At 40.5% G+C, this 18,161-nt stretch overlaps 1 protein-coding gene across 2 annotated transcripts; it reads left to right on the forward strand.

Annotated features, from left to right (window-relative positions):
* The first annotated feature begins 22 nt into the window (after positions 1–22).
* LOC111972685 (interferon-induced protein 44-like) lies at positions 23–15,550 on the forward strand. 2 transcript variants are annotated; one of them, XM_070446583.1, is made up of 6 exons: positions 23–104; positions 7,354–7,550; positions 14,065–14,217; positions 14,476–14,647; positions 14,802–14,902; positions 15,015–15,550. In XM_070446583.1, exons 2-6 carry the CDS (start codon positions 7,434–7,436, stop codon positions 15,237–15,239), a joined length of 768 nt encoding a protein of 255 aa, XP_070302684.1. In that variant the 5' UTR covers positions 23–104; positions 7,354–7,433; the 3' UTR covers positions 15,240–15,550. The 2 variants fall into 2 exon arrangements, with proteins under 2 accessions (XP_070302684.1, XP_024003238.2); XM_024147470.2 differs by lacking the exon at positions 23–104 and having other exon boundaries at positions 7,327–7,550.
* The last annotated feature ends 2,611 nt before the right edge of the window (positions 15,551–18,161 follow it).

Genomic DNA, 18,161 nt, shown 5'->3' on the forward strand with positions numbered 1-18,161 from the left:
ACATTTATTGTGAACAAAACAACTGCGCGTAAAGGACCGGACGTGGAGGCATTGGGACCGTGAGCAATTCGCAAACAACTATTCTATTTTCCTGGTAGCCTAGGGTGGGTTGGCTAATATTTTGTGATTGGTGACAAGTTTCATTTCTCTGAAACACTCTAGGCCTACTATTGATTTGGTGCGGGTTCGTAGGCTATCCATTAAACCGGCTCAGAAATAAGACTTGGAATTATTTTATTTGCATAGCTGTAGTAGATTTCGTGAAGTCTAGTGGCATCACGTTTTTTAATGGCTTCAGTAGTAGCTGCATTGAGCTTGGAGCAAGAGACGCATTTGTTGAAGCTCCTTCCCGAACCTGCCCAACTTCACCTGCTCTACAAGGGAAGCCACCATGGGTTCTACATGCATACGTTGAGATCTAAATTTGACAAAGAAGGAAGATTCGTTGTAATAGTGTATTTCAAATCTGGGGATGTAAAGGGGGGTTACCTGAGTGAATCGTCTAATGCAGGGGTGTCAAAGTCAAATGGACGGAGGGCCAAATAAAAAATTTAGCTACAAGCCGAGGGCCGGACTGTTCGAATGTTCATTGAAANCACACACAACTAGTATAATAAGGACTGCCTGGTCTACAACAAGCTAGAAAGACGTTCCGTCTTTGCGCACATGTATCCACCTATGAGGATGTCCTGCACTCACACACCCAGGAATGTACAGTAAATAAACCCTTTCACAGGACAGATGCTGGGGGGTTATGCCATCAAGATCCTGGGAAAACAACACTCCCTACTGGCTGGTTGCCAAATAATGGAACACAGACTGGGATGAGAATGGTAAGGGTCAGTGGCGACCTGTCATTCAGGGTTTTGAGCCCCACATTTTTAGCAAAACATTTTTGGGTGGGCTTGCCTGTTTTGCATGTGTCACGTTCGTCATATGAATCGGACCAAGGTGCAGCGTGGTATGCGTACATTCTTCTTTATTAAAGAWAGAACACTGAACAAACTAACAAAACGAACGAAACGTGAAGCTATATGAAATAGTGCAGACAGGCAACTAAACATAGAATAAGAACCCACAAACACCAAAGGGGAAATGGCTACCTAAATATGATCCCCAATCAGAGACAACGACAAACAGCTGCCTCTGATTGGGAACCATATCAGGCCACCATAAACATACAAATACCTAGACCTACAAAACCCTAGACATACAAAAACCCTAGACAATACAAAACCCCTAGACAATACAAAAACTAGCATATCCACCCTAGTCACACCCTGACCTAACCAAAATATAAAGAAAACAGGTCAGGGCGTGACAGCATGTTATTTTGGCATTAACACTTGTCACATATTAGTTTAGAAACAATGTATTTTTTTTTTTTTTTATATATCATTGACTTAATAAAGCCACATACAAACATGGTCTCTTTTTTGTTTTCTTGAGTATGGCAGCTCCAAAATGCAGGTGTTTCAGCCTAGCTCAGTGCTTTCTGTGGTGGTGGGGCAAGCCAGCAGAAAATACAGAACATTGCACTGTGATTGGCTCAGTGTTCTGTCACTCATGGGGACTTTACATCACTGCCAAGTGTAAGAGCAGACCTTGAAAATTCGAGCCCTTTGGCTGCTGCCATAGAAGTGCCCATCCATGAAGGCTCAAGGTCATTGGCCACAGATAAAAGGACGTCAAATCACGTTATATGTACAGTAGCTTCAATTGGACTGATCATGTAACATTTCATAATTTCCATCTTAGCTGCAGTCATCATGAATCAAGTTGACAATTACTGGCAAATCCTTTTAAATCCTTGTCATATGAAGAGAAATAATGGAGAGAAATTATAGATAAACATGTCGGGGCTCATCGGCCATAAACATTCCACACGTTGGAAATCCGCAAATTCAATGAGTGGTTAGGAGGAATCAGTGGCTGTGTGGTCCTAAATCTGGATTAAGGAGGCTCTTTTTCCAAGTTAAAATGATAAACATTAAACATTGGCCATCTGTCAATGAGCACTGATTGTGCCGCGCTCAAAACAACTCATTAACTCGGAGGACCAACGGCGCCTTCCTTGTTCAAGTGAACCGAGCGACATACATGTGATCGCAAAAATGTATTGTATGCTGCTCATAAATTTAGTATATGCCAGGGAGATATGCCATATGTAGCTTAAGAAGTAACTAAGTTGTATGTTGTGTAGTACGAGGTTAGTAGCCCATGTGCTCACCTAACAATTTGGTTATTACACCTGTTAATTTGCCTACTATCTACTGTAGCCTAGCCTGCTTTAGAGAAATGTAAACATCAAATATTGTAAGCGCTTTCATTTGTGCTTTATGCCCTTTATTTATCCTAGTTCCTACATTGGTGAAAGTAAGAACTGTGGGTTAACTAGGAAGATGGGTTAACGCCTTTCAGGGGCAGAACGAGGTTTTACCTTGTCAGCTCGGGGGATTTGATCTTGCAACCGTTCAGTTACTAGTCCACACATCTACACACTAGGCTACCTGCGCGCCTTTATTTATCTCCGGTTTCTGTCACGTAGAGTAGGCCAGAAGGCTAAACTGAAAACCTAACCTCTATCAAAATAAAAAGATGGCGGAAGCCGCAAAGTTCTTCTGCTGGCAAAGGTGTTTATATACAAGGTGAATCAGGAACAAAAACAACAGTCTGCCATCAAAACGTCTACCTTATTGGACAGCTTAAAACAAGCTGTCCAATAACAAGCTGTCCCCATCCCACAGCTCGATCCAAACTGCTTCTTTCATGAACTGAAAGTAGAGGCTCCTTATTGTAGGGCTAGCCCCTCCCATCAGAACCAATTAACACTAATTAATTAGCAAATTAACTATACAAAACCTACATTTTCCATTAACTAAACCTACTAACGGATTATCATTGCAACACGGTTTTAAACATATACAACATAAATTTTACAACATTACATCACTACTGACATATCTTTCATATGCCATATGCCATTTACAATTAATGAGCCTTTGGGACAGGACTATAAAGTCAGCGCCAATCTTAGCTCGGTCCTTTCCAGCATACCAGAATACAGAGAGGAGAGAGAGAGGACAGAACGAACAAAACAAAGCGTCATCCACAGACATTGATAAGTAATAAAAAATATTGCATATTTAAATATGAACACTGACAAGTGTAATGTATGTACTAAAGACAGAAGTTAATTTGTGTGTTATCACCACATTGTTAACTTATCTTATAACGGAGGCAGGGAGGATGATGATTGTGTTGCGTGCGGTAGGAACGAAATGCTGCCGCGGCAGTGACGGACTTCTACGTCACGGTTCTACTTGGTGATAAGAAGTGGGTTAACTAGGAACAGTGGGTACTGCCTTGTTCAGGCGGCAGAACACAGGTTTTTACCTTGTCAAAATCGGGGATTTGGTCTTTGCAACCGTTCAGTTACTAGTCCAACCACTCTAACCCGTAGGCCTCACCCGTGCGGCTGTGACTTAAGAAGGCCTGTTTGTTCTGTATTATGTTCGTTGTACATTTCAGAAGTGTTAAACAAATAGTTATATTGACTAACGTTACGGCCGTCCTAGCTCACTCATTGTCTTAATCAAAATTACGGATTGCCTCTTATAACCACTTGTCATCCCCTTATGCCATAGTTTGTACATCTCAATTGTCATTAGAAACCACATTTGTTTAAGCAAGTCAGCCATATCAGCTATGTTTTTTTTAAAGGCAGTAAATGAGGCTGAATGAACTGTTTAGCTGCCAGACAAGGCTCTGCTGATAGCCAGGTGTAGCAGTGGTAATATGTTAGGGCCTACAAAAAGCTGTCCCAACAGCAGTCCTAACAGTTTGTGGGCACCGTTTGTCACCGTTATAGTGCAATTAATGTATTGTTTAGTGYTGTGTTGTGCCTTTGCTGGCATGCATTCCACCTGTTTATTTTTTGCCCCACCAAGATTTACATGCTAAAATCACCACTGGTAAGGGCTAATAGTACACGCCATTGTGGTCCATCATTGGAAACCTAAATGTCAAAGTGGCTGCTTTTTGAAGGGTCATACTGTTAAATGGTATTGCTCCATTTATAGTAGCACCAACTATGTTACTACRCAGCCTACAATAAAACATTGTAAGTCTTGTAAAAAAACTTGTCAACCCGCTTGCTCTTACTGATCTGTATTCTCTTTTGAAGGGTTCTTCAAGATCCTGCAGGGAAAGGACGAATGTGGCATCGAATCAGAGATAGTGGCTGGGATCCCACAACTTAAGAGGAGTCCAGGCTTATCCCCAGGACTGGGGTCGACAGGACTGTGGTCCATTTAAAATAAAATTGTCTTCAGTTTATGAAGTGGAAATAATAAAACATTCAGTATTTTTTACTCTTGTGTGTAAAACCTAGRAATATCTTTGGAACAAGTAGACATTTTATTGAAATACATATTTTTTTACATTTTCATATTTCCAATGATCAGAAGCTAGCTGTTAAGTACAAAACAATAGTTTGTTCTACATTTTTATATTGCAATGATTATTATGTTGACTGTACTCCAATGGCGAGTTGTTTAAAATAACCTAAGAGGCATTAGGAGGTTTCGAAAAAAACTGAGTTATTGACATTTGAAACAGAGCGGGAAAAAAATAACAATGGTGAAAGATAGCCTGAGTTGATTTTTGGAGCTTTAAAAAAAAGTGTATAGCCCTGACAGTATCTAGAAAAATAACCAACCTATGAACCCCATTTAAATCCAYGAGAAAGCTCACAGTACCATTTAAAGACATAAATAGACATTACAAACATCTTCTAATGACCTATGTTGGGGAAGTAAAGCGTTACTTATTCAGAAAAGATTTCACCACCGTTTCCATGATCCGATCTGGACTTGTTTCCTCATTTGGTCCTCCGGCGAGCGGAGAAAGCTATATGGAGAATTGTCACGACAGCTGTCCATAAAAATTGATAGARGGCGCACCTCTGATCTTTGCCATTGATCGCTTCTGTGATAGCAAAACCAGTAGAGGGCTTCACCGTCTCGTGGCAAATGTGCGCTCTATGCAATRGTCGCACTGGCGGCATATTGTGAATGAAAAGGAAATACAGAGATTTTGCTKATATAATAGGCTCGGTTGTGCAACAACAACCATTTCATTGGATGACATAAATAGGTAATTCCTATTTTTCTACCTTTTATTTTTCATTAGTTTAACTTTCCCAATGCGAGGGAATTTATCTGACAGCACTCTCTTAAAATWATTTCCCTGTTCCAAATTATCCATCTTCATGAAATGATTCAGCAAATAGCATGGTCTACTCGTAGTTTTGTATGTATGCCTATTGCCTATGCATATAGACTATAAATTACCATTGCGCATTGTTTAGACAGACTTTCAATTTTATGATCAGTGCGCTGGAATATGGCTGCGGTTTGTGGATGATCAATTTGTACAATGTGTTTTCTATCAAGCCAAAGGAGGACACATGGAATTATTGATTTAGATGGTTGAATTTACAGAAGAGTAGGGCGATATTTTCTTGATTTGTNACACAGGTTTTCCAGCTACCTCCGTGAACATATACTCCGACTCCCACCTTGTTTGAAACCCCCGGTTCTCAGTGTCCACCTTCCGTTTTGCCATTTTTGATGGGTATCTGAAAGTTAATTTTACTGTGATGCTGACGACTGCTGTGCCAATAAATATTGAAATGAAGCAGCCTACTGCTCGGTGCGTCACCGTTGCATTGTGGGAAATGTAGTATTGGTGCGTGTAAAAGATCTGCGGGCTGCCGGCTTGCTGCGGTCTGCGGGCCGGTTCTAATAATAAATCAAGATCATCCCAGGGGCCGTAAAAAACCTTCTCGCGGGCCGGATGTGGCCCGCGGGCCTTGACTCTGACATATGTGGTCTAATGAGAGTGAGGACCAAGACGCATTTGCCTTCGAAATAAACCATCAAAAAGTAACACACTTCCCTGTTCTGGATGACTCCAAGGCGACACATTTTTCAACCTCTATGTCAAATGGTTGCTTGAAGTTTGGGGAATGTCTGAAGTTGTACACGGATAATAGATCCATTTGCGTGGAATCGTGGGATATTATGTATCACCAGGGTTGGGGGCAGGAGCCGCGGTACCTGGATGTTGAGCTGTATCGAGTTGGAAGTAAATATAACTACTCGCCGCCCAAATTCGTTTTTAATTTCTGTCATTATTGTACTGTTATTTGTACTGATTATTCATTTTATATTCAAGGTGCACGGAGGAAGCTGCCATGGACTGAGGAGTAGGTCACATTGTGAATTAATTTACGGAGTCCAACATTCATTAACTTTAAGCAGTCTGCTTCTGCTATGAAACACTATTTGAAGCTTAATGCAGACCTAGGTGCAAAATACTATCTAAGGTTTTTCAATGACTTTCACATAGACTACATTTCAAAGTAAGTTTTAGGATATATTTTCTTAGAAAATACAAGCTGTTGAATATTTGGAAATGTATTTGAAAATACTCATACATTGACAAGTGTATTTTCAAAGACATTTGTATTTGAACCCAGGTCTGTTTGGTGCTAGGGGTATTTGAAATATATTTGGAAACAAGTAGCCTATTTGAAAATAGTTTCAAATAGTCATTATAGAAAAAATTATTTGAAAATACAAAACATAGAATTAGTTGATTCTGCCAAATTATTTGCAAATACATAGAAAATAAGTAATTAAAATACAAATACTTAAATAAGCATGTCTTTGAACTAGGGCTGTCAAACAAGAAAATTGTTTTGAGTTATTTGCAGGATTTGCTGGGATCTAATTCTGATTAATGGTAAATTCCATATTTGCTCAAATTGAGCTGTTATTTACAATTTTCCATGCAAATAAAACATTACAAGTATATTGACGTCTTGATGTTGTCTAAAGTAACTACCAAATTAGGTACATTTAGAAAGCACATTTTCTTTAACCTCAATGTCAACTAGTTTTTACATGATGAAGGCCGTGTGGCCGATACGTAAGCTTTTAAATATCAGTGATACTATCAAGAGCAGTGTGCGGTTTCCTTTTTCCTTCATCTTGTTCAATTGTTGCCATGCACCTGCAAATAAGATTGCTCAGATGTGCGAGTGCCTTTTGAATTTTGTATAACTCGTTTTTACATGACATTGTAGATTTGTGCGGTATAGATCTATTTAGGATGTTTAGAGTATTTCCAACGCTTTCAGACAATGCGATTAATCACAATTGAAAAAAAAAAGTGCACTAAATGACAAAATGTTAACTTGAGATATCTGATTAACAGCACTTATTTCAACCCAGGTCTGATCTGATGTAATATTATGACTATATCTGTGCAATTCCATTTCACCAGAGGGAGGGGGTCACTGAGGAAGAATCTGGTCTCCTTCAAACCGGCCTGCCGGTCTCTTAAACCGGGTCAGAGTTCTACTGATGGGTCCTGCTGGGTCAGGAAAATCCAGCTTCATCAACTCTGTCAGATCTGTGATGTTCGGAAGAGTCCTTCTCCTGCCTTTTATTGGGACTGCAACAAAGGGCTTCATCAAGAAGGTATAGAGTAAATAATCTGTAACAAGGAGTATTTTGCATGATACAAACAGTGCCTAGTGAAGGTCTACACACCCATTGCACAGTCTTCACATTTTGCTGCCTTAAAATGTAATCTGAAAAGGGATCCAATTATTTATTTTCCTATCGATCTACACAACCTAATCCACATGATTTTATACTCAACAAAAATATAAACGCAACATGTAAAAAGATCCCAGAAATTTTCCGTACGTAGAAAAAGCTGATTTCTCATCAATTTTGTGCACAAATTTGTTTACATCCCTGTTAGTGAGCATTTCTCCTTTGAAAAGTTAATCCATCAACCTGAAATATGTGGCATATCAAGAAGCTTATTAAACAGAATGATCATTACACAGGTGCAACTTGTGTTTGAGACAATAAAAGGCCACTCTAAAATGTGCAGTTTTGTCACACAACACAATGCCACAGATGTCTCAAGATTTGAGGGAGCATGCAATTGGAATGCTGACTGCATGAATTTCCACCAGAGCTGTTGGCAGAGAATTAAATGTTAATTTCTCTACCATAAGCCGCCTCCATCGTCGTTTTAGAGAATTTGGCAGTATGTCCAACTAGCCTCACAACTGCAGACCACGTGTAACCACGCCAACAGCAAATGTGAATTATTATGTGGATTATAATTTATAGACATTTTTTGTAGGGGTAGATACATTAGTAAAATCTTTGAAATTGTTGCACGTTGAGTTTATATTTTTGTTCACTATAATTTTCCAAATTACTAAGAAATACAAAATGAGGATGCATTGATTGCTTATGTCATGACTTGACTTTAAAATTCATCTGAAGACTGTTATTTATCTAATTAACTAAGTATGTTTAATTGTTACCTGATTAACTTAATCATGTAACAATTAACTCATTAGGATCTGGGGCACCACGAGAGCGGTTATTTAAAGAGTTACCATCTCCCGAATGAAACTCTAAAAGGTCTTTACCTATCACATCTATAAACAGACAACTTATTAATCATAACCTCGTATCATATCATCATTCTGAACAGTCGTAACCTCCTTGCATCTGCAATAACCTGAGCCTTACTTATGATTCAGTACTACACAAATTGGTTTAATTATTTATTTACTAGCAAATTAACTGGGAATACAGGATAAACATACACACTCTGCACCGGTTATTGACTGGAGACGTAATACGCTGAAAACAGGTCCTTAGTGGAATGACAACAATGTTGATGCTTGTTAAAGAAGAGATGGAGAGAGAGGGACAGAGACACTTAACATTGGTACATTCAGAATCTACTCTCACCTACAGTAACCTTATACTTTGTGTAACGGATGTGAAATGGCTAGCTTGTTAGCGGTGGTGCGCGCTAATAGCCTTTCAATCGGTGACGTCACTTGCTCTGAGACCTTGAAGTAGTGGTTCCCCTTGCTCTGCAAGGGCCGCGGCCTTTGTGGAGCGATGGGTAACGATGCTTCGTGGGTGACGGTTGTTGATGTGTGCAGAGGGTCCCTGGTTCGCGCCCGGGGCGAAGGGACGGACTAAAGTTATACTGTTACATGATTGCTGTTGACACGGATCACTGGTTGCTGCGGAAAAGGAGGTGGTCGAAAGGGGGGTGAGTGTAACGGATGTGAAATGGCTAGCTAGTTAGCGGTGGTGCGTGCTAATAGCCTTTCAATCACTGACGTCACTTGCTCTGAGACCTTGAAGTAGTGGTTCCCCTTGCTCTGCAAGGGCCGTGGCGTTTGTGGAGCGATGGGTAACGATGCTTCGTGGGTGACTGTTGTTGATGTGTACAGAAGGTCCCTGGTTCGCGCCCGGGTCGGGGCGGGGGGACGGTCTAAAGTTAAACTGTTACATTTGCACACGAACCGCCACCCGCTTTGAGTAAGAAATTATGAATGTATTTACGTGAAATGCCTGGGTTCGCCGGGGGTCTCTCGGTGAACAGGGCAGCCTTGGAAAGGGGTTTGGGCATTTACACGGCACGCTTGTAAGGCTCTGATTGTCCGAAATGGTTCCAACAAGTCTTCTATTGTTGTCCTTCTTTGTAGTTGTCCAGTATCCGGTGACTTGTTGTGTAGTCCTGAACAGAACTACAGAGTTGACTTCCGTTCCATTCACTCTTGAAGTGGCTTCTTTGAAGATAGGCTAGCCAGCCGTATCGATGGTTTGAGCTGAGTAATAGGATGTTCCTACTTCAATTCACTTTGGAAGAGGACAGCTTCACGTTTTCTGGTCTGATGTGTTTTTTCTTAACCCATCATTTATTCAGTTTGCTCAAAAGGGGCGGTTCCGGCAGGCTGTCACACTCACTGACCTCATTCCGGGCGGGAACTACTCAGTGTGTAAATATTATGGAAAACAATTCTCTTATAGCTTATCAAAATACTTCCCTCTCTTAACAAAAACACTTTCATATTTTTTTATATTACATGCACAACGCATAGTATGGAAACTTTGTATATGTAGTTGGTATACTTTCCAAGTTACAGTATTTCCTTTATAACATTTTTAATGACATCACAAAATAACAAACAAAATGACATTAGTGTTCTATAGATCACCTCTGACCATTCCCCATGTTCTATGTTAGAAATATTGTTCCAGTATTCGCTTTTGAACGTGTTAGAGTTTCAGTGGGAAAAAGTCTGTTGAAACAAAGGACATTCCTTTGGTGAATCTTGAGAGAGCAGACCTGAATCTTCTCCCTTGATTTACAACAGGGCGTGAGTTGTTAACCCCCTCTAGTTCTTCCTTCCCCCTCTAGGGTGAGAGTAGGTCTGATTGAAGTTATTTATTGCAAACCTGATCTGACCACTTATGTCTTCACATCCCAGAGTTAATTCTTGGTGGAAGTACCTTTGGCAGCCATTACATCTGTGAATCATTTTGAATAAGATTCTATCAACCTTGTGGTGGTAWCATGTTATGWGTATGCTTTTCATCTGCAGGGACTGGGGAGTTTGTCAGAATCAAAATAAATATAAAATGATCAAAGCCCAGGTAAAAAGTTAAAGGAGAACACGCCTTTGTCTTCCRAAAACCTAACCCTGGGATAGTTTTATTTTCAGCGAGACACAAATTGTTATGCCAAAGACAAACCAGAATGGCTTTCCAATAGGTTTTTTTGTGTTCCTGAGTGCTCTAGTCTCAGTCCTGACTTAAATTTGCTTGAAAATCAGAGACAAAGTTTGCATATTGCTGTCCTTTTTGACAAAAACAAKGAACATACAGTGCATTTGGAAAGTGTTCACACCCCTTGACTTATTCCACATTTTGTGTTACAACCTGAATTTAAAATGTATTAATTATTTTTTCACACATCTACAGACAATACACCATAATGACAAAGTGAAAACATGTTTTTAGACATTTTTGCTAATTTATTGAAAATGAAATACAGAAATATCTMATTTACATAAGTATTCAGACAATTTACTCAGTACATTGTTGAAGCACCTTTGGCAGCGATTACAGCCTCAAGTCTTCTTGRGTAAGATACTACAAGCTTGGCACACCTGTATTTGGGGAGTTTCTCTCATTCTTCTCTGCAGATCCTCTCAAGCTCTATTTTTAGGTCTCTCCAGAGATGTTYGATCTGGTTCAAGGCCGGACTGGGCCACTCAAAAGACATTCAGGGATTTGTCCCGAAGCCACTCCTGCATTGTCTTGGCTGTGTGCTTAGGGTCATTGTCCTTTTGGAAGGTGAACTTTCGCCCCAGTCAGGTCCTGAGCGCTCTGGAGCAGGTTTTCATCAAGTATCTCTCTGTACTTTGCTCTGTTCATCTTTCCCTTGATCCTGACTAGTCTCCCAGTCCCTGCTGCTGAAACACATCCCTACAGCATGATGCTGCCAACACCATGCTTCATCGTATGGATGGTGCTTGGTTTCCTCCAGGCATGAAGCTTGGCATTCAGGCCAAAGAGTTCAATCTTGGTTTCATCAGACCAGATAATCTTGTTTCTCATGGTCTGAGAGTCCTTTAGGTGCCTTTTGGCAAACTCCAAGCGGGCTGTCATGTGCCTTTTTACTGAGGAGGCTCCCCTGCCTCAGCCGGTCTGTCAGGTGCATCAGCAGGGGTGAACGGTCCTCTCCTGATCCCCGGGATCGTAATTTTGGTCGGCATCCTGTGGCTGGAGCCGCATGTCGGGGAGGTACTGTCATGTGTGCTCCCTCTCCGGCCTCTAGGTCACCAGGCTGCTCGCTATGGCGCACACCTGTCACCATCATTACTCGCACCTGCGCGTCATCAGACTCACCTGGACTCCATCACCTCCTTGATTACCTTCCCTAAATATGTCACTCCCCAGGCGTTATTGTTTCAGTTTCAGTTTCCTGTCTGTGCGTTGTTAGTGTTTCTTGTTTTGGATTATGTTTTTATATTATGTTTTTGGATTATATTTTATTAAAACACTCACTCCCTGAACTTGCTTCCCGACTCTCAGCGCATATCGTTACAGATGATCAATGTTAACAGGTTTCACCTGAGCTCAATTTCGAGTTTCATAGCAAAGGGTCTGAATACTTATGCAAATAAGGTGTTTCTGTTTTTTATTTTTAATACATTTGCAAAAACTTCCAAACTCGTTTTCTCTTTTTCATTATGGTTAGGTATTGTGTGTAGATTGACGATTTTTATTCATTTAATCCATTTTAGAATAAGGCTGTAATGTAACAAAATGTGGAGAAAGTCAAGGAGTCTGAATACTTTCTGAATGCACTGTAAGTATTCACATCCCTGAGTCAATACATGTTAGAATGTATTCCTTTGGCAGCGATTACAGCTGTAAGTCTTCCTGGGTATGTCTTTAAGAGCTTTGCACACCTGGGTTGTGCAATATTTGCACATTATTATTTAAAAAAATATTTAAGCTCTGTCAAGTTGGTTGTTGATCTTTGCTAGACAGGCATTTTCAAGTCTTGCCATAGATTTTCAAGCCGATTTATGTCAAAACTGTAACTAGGCCACTCAGGAACATTCAATGTCATCTAGGTAAGCAACTCCAGTGTATATTTGGCCATGTGTTTTAGGTTAATTTTTCTCCCAGTGTCTGTTGGAAAGCAGACTTAACTAGGATTTCCTAAAGGATTTTGCCTATGCTTACCTCTATTCTGTTTCTTTTTATTTAAAAAACTGCCTAGTCCTTACCGATGACAAGCAGACCCATAACATGATGCAGCCACGACCATGCTTGAAAATACGAAGACTGGTACTCAGTGATGTGTTGGGTTGTATTTGCCATAAAGTACATAAAGTTAATTTCTTTGCCACATTTTTTGCAGTTTTACTTTAGTGCCTTATTGCAAACAGGATGCATGTTTTGGAATATTTTTATTCTGCACAGGCTTCCTTCTTTTCACTTCGTCATTTGGGTTAGTATTATGGGGTAACTACAATGTTGTTGATCCATCCTCAATTTTATCCTATCACAGCCATGAAACTCTGTAACTGTTTTAAAGTTTGGCCTTTTGATGAAATCCCTGAGCAGTTTCCTTCCTCTCCGGCAACTGAGTTAGGAAGGACGCCTGTATCTGTGCAATTAATATCTTTTTTTTTTTTTTTTTTTACACATCTACCAATAGGTGCCCTTCTTTGTGAGGCATTGAAAAACTTGAATCTTTGTGGTTGAATCTGTGTTTGAAATTCACTGCTTGAATGAGGGACATTACAGATAATTGTATGTGTGGGGTACACAGATTAGGTAGTCCTTAAATAATAATGTTAAACACTATTATTGTACACAGAGTCCATGCAACTTATGACTTAAGCAAATGTTTACTCCTGAACTTTTTTAGGCTTGCCATAGTAAAGGGGTTTACATTTCAGCTTTTCATTTTTCATGAATTAGTAAACATTTCTAAAAACAATTCCACTTTTACATTATGGGGGATTGGGTGTGTAAATTCAGGCTGTAACACAAAATGTGGGAAAAAGTCAAGGTGTGTGAATACTTTCTGAAGGCACTGTATGTTGCCCTTAGAGTTGTGCAAAGTAGGTAGAATATATTATTCAAAATGATTCACAGCTGTAATGGCTGCCAACTGTGCTTCCACCAAGTATTAACTCTAGGATGTGAAGAAAACATCAAGACAACTTCATTGTTTTATTTTGAATACATTTTTWAAAATGTCTCTTTCTTTCACTTTGAATATACGGAATAGGTTGTGTGCATCTGTAGGGGGGGAAAAAAATCGAATTTAATCCCTTTTAATATTACATTTTAAGGCAGAAAAATGTGAAGACTGCAAGTGGTGTAGATTTTCACTAGCAACTTTAAGATACTGAGATAGAAACCCAATGAGTATAATTTGTAGCAGACAGAGACATGMTTGATGTTTGGGAACATCTGGACTGCCATATCAATGTGTTCATGAGTGTGAGGACTCACCCTGTGGGTGGGAGGGATGAGGGAATGTGTGTTCTGTATGTCTGTCTCTTTAGCCGTCGTCTGAGTTTGTCTAAAAAACTTGCTCTCAAAACACTGTCCGCTCTCCTTATCTACCCAGCTGAAGTCGTATGACATCCGGTCAGAGAGAGGGGGGAAGCCCACAGCTCTGACCCTGTGTGATGTGTTGGCTCTGGGGGACGGCGRGAGGACTGGCCTGACTCTCACAGACGCACTGGCTGTTATCAAGGGATATGCCCCCGAGGGACATGATGTATAGTATTACCTATCTAAATGTAACAATACAATCAAGATTTTAAAAACCCTTAGTCTTACTGAGAATACATGTCAGAAGAGATGGGCCTATATTGCTTGCTATGGTTTGTCCACATTTGACACATGTAAACTTGGAAGGCCTAATTTTGAAATGTTTTATTGTTGATGCTGTTATAACCAACTTTGATAAATACACTAATGTACAGTATCTGTTTTGTTTGCTTCTCATCAATACAATTATTCTCCCACACAATAGTTTCAAAGTGATGTGCCCATCAAAGGAGAGACTCCAGGTTACAGATCTGTTCCCTCGATAAATGACCAAATCCATTGTGCGGTGTTCGTTCTGAATGCCTGCCAAATCATGTCCACCAGTGATGACCTTACAGAGACACTGAGGACACTTCAAGCTGAGATCGCAGATCTGGGTGAGCTCATCCCAAAACTTCAGAGGGCAATTTTGATATCAGTTGATGTTATGTTTAACTGCAGATCATAGATATAACTAACTGATTTCTCTCTCACACTCTCACTCTCTCCCCCACACACACACACACACACACATGACACCGTCCTCTCCAGACATCCCCCAGGTGGTTCTGTTGACCCATGTGGACCAGGTGTGTCATGCCATCCAAGAGGATGTGAAGTTTGTCTACTCCAGCCGGATCCTACAGGAGAAGGTAGGTTAAATAATTCAAATGTTTTAATCAAATAAGATTCACTCAATAATATGATGGAACAGTATTTTTAAGGTTTTATTTGCAATCTATCATATGTTTTGCTGTGCCACAGATGCAGAAAGCAGCAGAGGTGGTGGGKTTGYCWGTGTCCYATGTGCTTCCAGTGAAGAACTACTCCAGTGAACTGTCTGTGAGCTGCAACACTGACATCCTGCTGCTGAGTGCAGTTCATCACATTCTCCAAGCTGTGGACGACACGWATGAGGAAAACCACCCTCCCACCCCTACAGACGCATCTGCAGAACCTCCATCTGCAGAATTTCACCAATCCCAGTAACCTTTTAATATTTGACTAGTAACCATTGGTGAGTTATCATGTGCAGTTGTTTATTGTGATTGGATGTTTTCTTTGGGGTGTAATTTTTTCTCTCCAGATGTTGGAACCTACTTGTATGTTTATTAGGTTTAAAAATAACAAATGAATTCAAGTGAGACAAAATATGTTTTTGTACAATAAACCAATGAGAAGATGACAATGTCTGTTAGATTTTATGTTGGCCTATTGTATACTTTGAAACAGTGGTGTGGATGCCAGTGGATGGATGCCAGTGGTTCCCTACAAAATGTACAAATARCATACACAATTATTTAACTTTTTCCTTCAATTTGCAAGAGGCTGCATCTATCTCACCGGAGAAAGCATCCGAGCGAGCAAAACAGCGCCCCGCTGTCTCTGTAGCCCATCTATCTGATGCTGTCTGGTCAAAAATAGTGATATTGTGGCCACCCTGTAGCATCTGTCTCTTATACACATCTAGATGTGTATAAGAGACAGGGAGAAAGCATCCGAGCGAGCGAAACAGCGCCCCGCTTCTCTGTAGCCCATCTATCTGATGCTGTCTGGTCAAAAATAGTGATATTGTGGCCACCCTGTAGCATTGAATGGAATCCAGTGAGAATTTGGCCTCCCTTGATATTTTTTGGGGGACAATAATAGCCAATCAGTGTTGAGCTAAACTGAGTGAGCTCAACTGTGAATGGTTCTGGCACACCAAAAAAAGTGCCAAGGGAAGCCTGTTTGGATTTGGCGTCACACCAATCACATCAAGCCAAATGTAATTGCCAGAATTTAATTGAATTGTTGCAACTTGTGTTGTCCTCCGGTGCCATAGGTAGCCAGTTAAAATTGTCCCTTTCCTAAATTAGCCATGGACGGAGATAGGAATTTGGACTGGTGGTTTTACTTAATTCTAAGTACTGGCCAATGATTATAATTGCGATTCTGATCCAAACATAAATTCATACATTGTGCCTCTGGCCTGAGAGGATGGAAGTTCAATATGTAGGTAGATTTAGTAGGCTAAAGTTAGGAAAAGGGTTAGGGTCAGTAAAACATATATTTTTAGCTAAGTACATTTTACAAAAGCTGGGGGGGTGGGGTGTATGTGTGGACCGTGATAATTCCTTATTGATGTGGATACCGAGGAACTTGAAGCTCTCGGGCTGCTTTGGAGCGCAGAGAGGCCTGAGCCCCTGATCCTGCCAGGATACAGCTGGATGATGTAGATAGCCCACATAGGGGATTCACATTGGATGTTTCAATAGAGCTTCAGTTGAGTAACATTACTCAAAATGTCAGTTGTAATTGCACCTGCATGAAAAATCTTCATATTTGTTTTCTTAGTGCAGCCTGAGTTAGAATACCCCATGGTAAGCTGCAGACCATACTACTTACCAAGAGAGATTTCATCTATATTTTTCGTAGCTGTCTATTTACCGCTACAAACAGATGCTGGCACTGACTGCACTCGAGCTGTGTAGGGCCATAAGCAAACAATTTCTGGGCAATGTATTTGTGTTTAACCCCTTAGTTCCTGAAACCAACTAAGTTTTCAATTCCTCTTTTGTCAAATGCAGGGAAACTGAACTCCTTACCTCATTTTTACCAGCATGTCACCTGTGGATCTAGAGGCGAAGAAAAACTCAAAATCACCTTTATTACAGACACAGAAATACAAAGCCCTGTATTTGCCAAATCTGACCATAACTCTATCCTCCTGATTCCTGCWAACAAGCAAAAACTGAAACAGGAAGTACCAGTGACTCTCTCTACGTTTAAAGTGCATGCCGCCACCTACTGYGCTGGAATGTACRATCAATCATGATCTTCCCAATTCTGTACTACCATGAAAATAAAATTCWAAACCAAATGAATCGCTAATTTCACCCAGAAGCACCAGCCCCGACAGTAGGTCCACTTACTACAGGTACATCCATGTAAGCTCCATCAGTCCACACTGTATTTCTACCAATCTGTTTTACGGCATCTATATATGATACATCATGACTGATCCTATATCTCTGAACCTCTCTAGCCTCTCTCTGTACCTGGCATCCACCAAATGCTGCAGTGTTCTCCCCCACAATTCAGCATTTAACYTTCACATTGCTTCCACATTCACTGTAATCATGTGCTCCATCGCAATGGGCACATCTTTTCTTTCCTTTACACTGAGCAGCTACATGTCCCATTCTTTGGCATTTAAAACACTGCAGTGCATATGGGACAAATTATCTAACATTGCAACTAAGGAATCCTATCTGACTTTCTCAAACCTCAACATCACTAATAAGCTTTCAATTCTTTGACCCTCTTTCCTACTGATAAATCTTTTGGCCTCAATCACTCTGCCTCCCTTCACATTTTCTTCAATATCATCTGTGGACATAGATATTGAGAGCCCAGTGATGACTCCTCAATCTAGCATATGCACCAGGGACATGGCTTTTAATCACCTTCCCATTAAGCTTCTCCATTTTCAGAATCTTCTGTTGCTGAGCCTGGCTACCACACAATATTAACAATCGACCATTTCCAATGAACCATGCTAATTTCACGTCACCTACTTTTCTCTACGGCATTAGTTAGTGAAATAAGTGAGGCCCTGTGGTCTCATCAAACACTATCACCACTTTCCACTCCAACCCATCATTATTCTTGCTTCCTACCTTGGCCCTTATGCTTTCTTTACTAGATGCTCCACTGATTTCTGTATCATGATCTCTCTTCTTCCTGTTTTTCCACTACCGACCATTCACGTCCTTGAATCTCATCCTACCGCTCCATACCATCAACACTGACACCCATATTGTTCTCAATCCAGCACAGCTGTTGCTTCACCAATTTTTTCTCCATTTCGTCCTCACTACTCGCCGCCATTTCCAACCTCTCGTCCCAATCGCCTCCTCTCCTCAATTA

Source organism: Salvelinus sp. IW2-2015, linkage group LG14 (assembly GCF_002910315.2).
Source record: "Salvelinus sp. IW2-2015 linkage group LG14, ASM291031v2, whole genome shotgun sequence".
Classification (NCBI taxonomy): Eukaryota; Metazoa; Chordata; class Actinopteri; order Salmoniformes; family Salmonidae; genus Salvelinus; species Salvelinus sp. IW2-2015.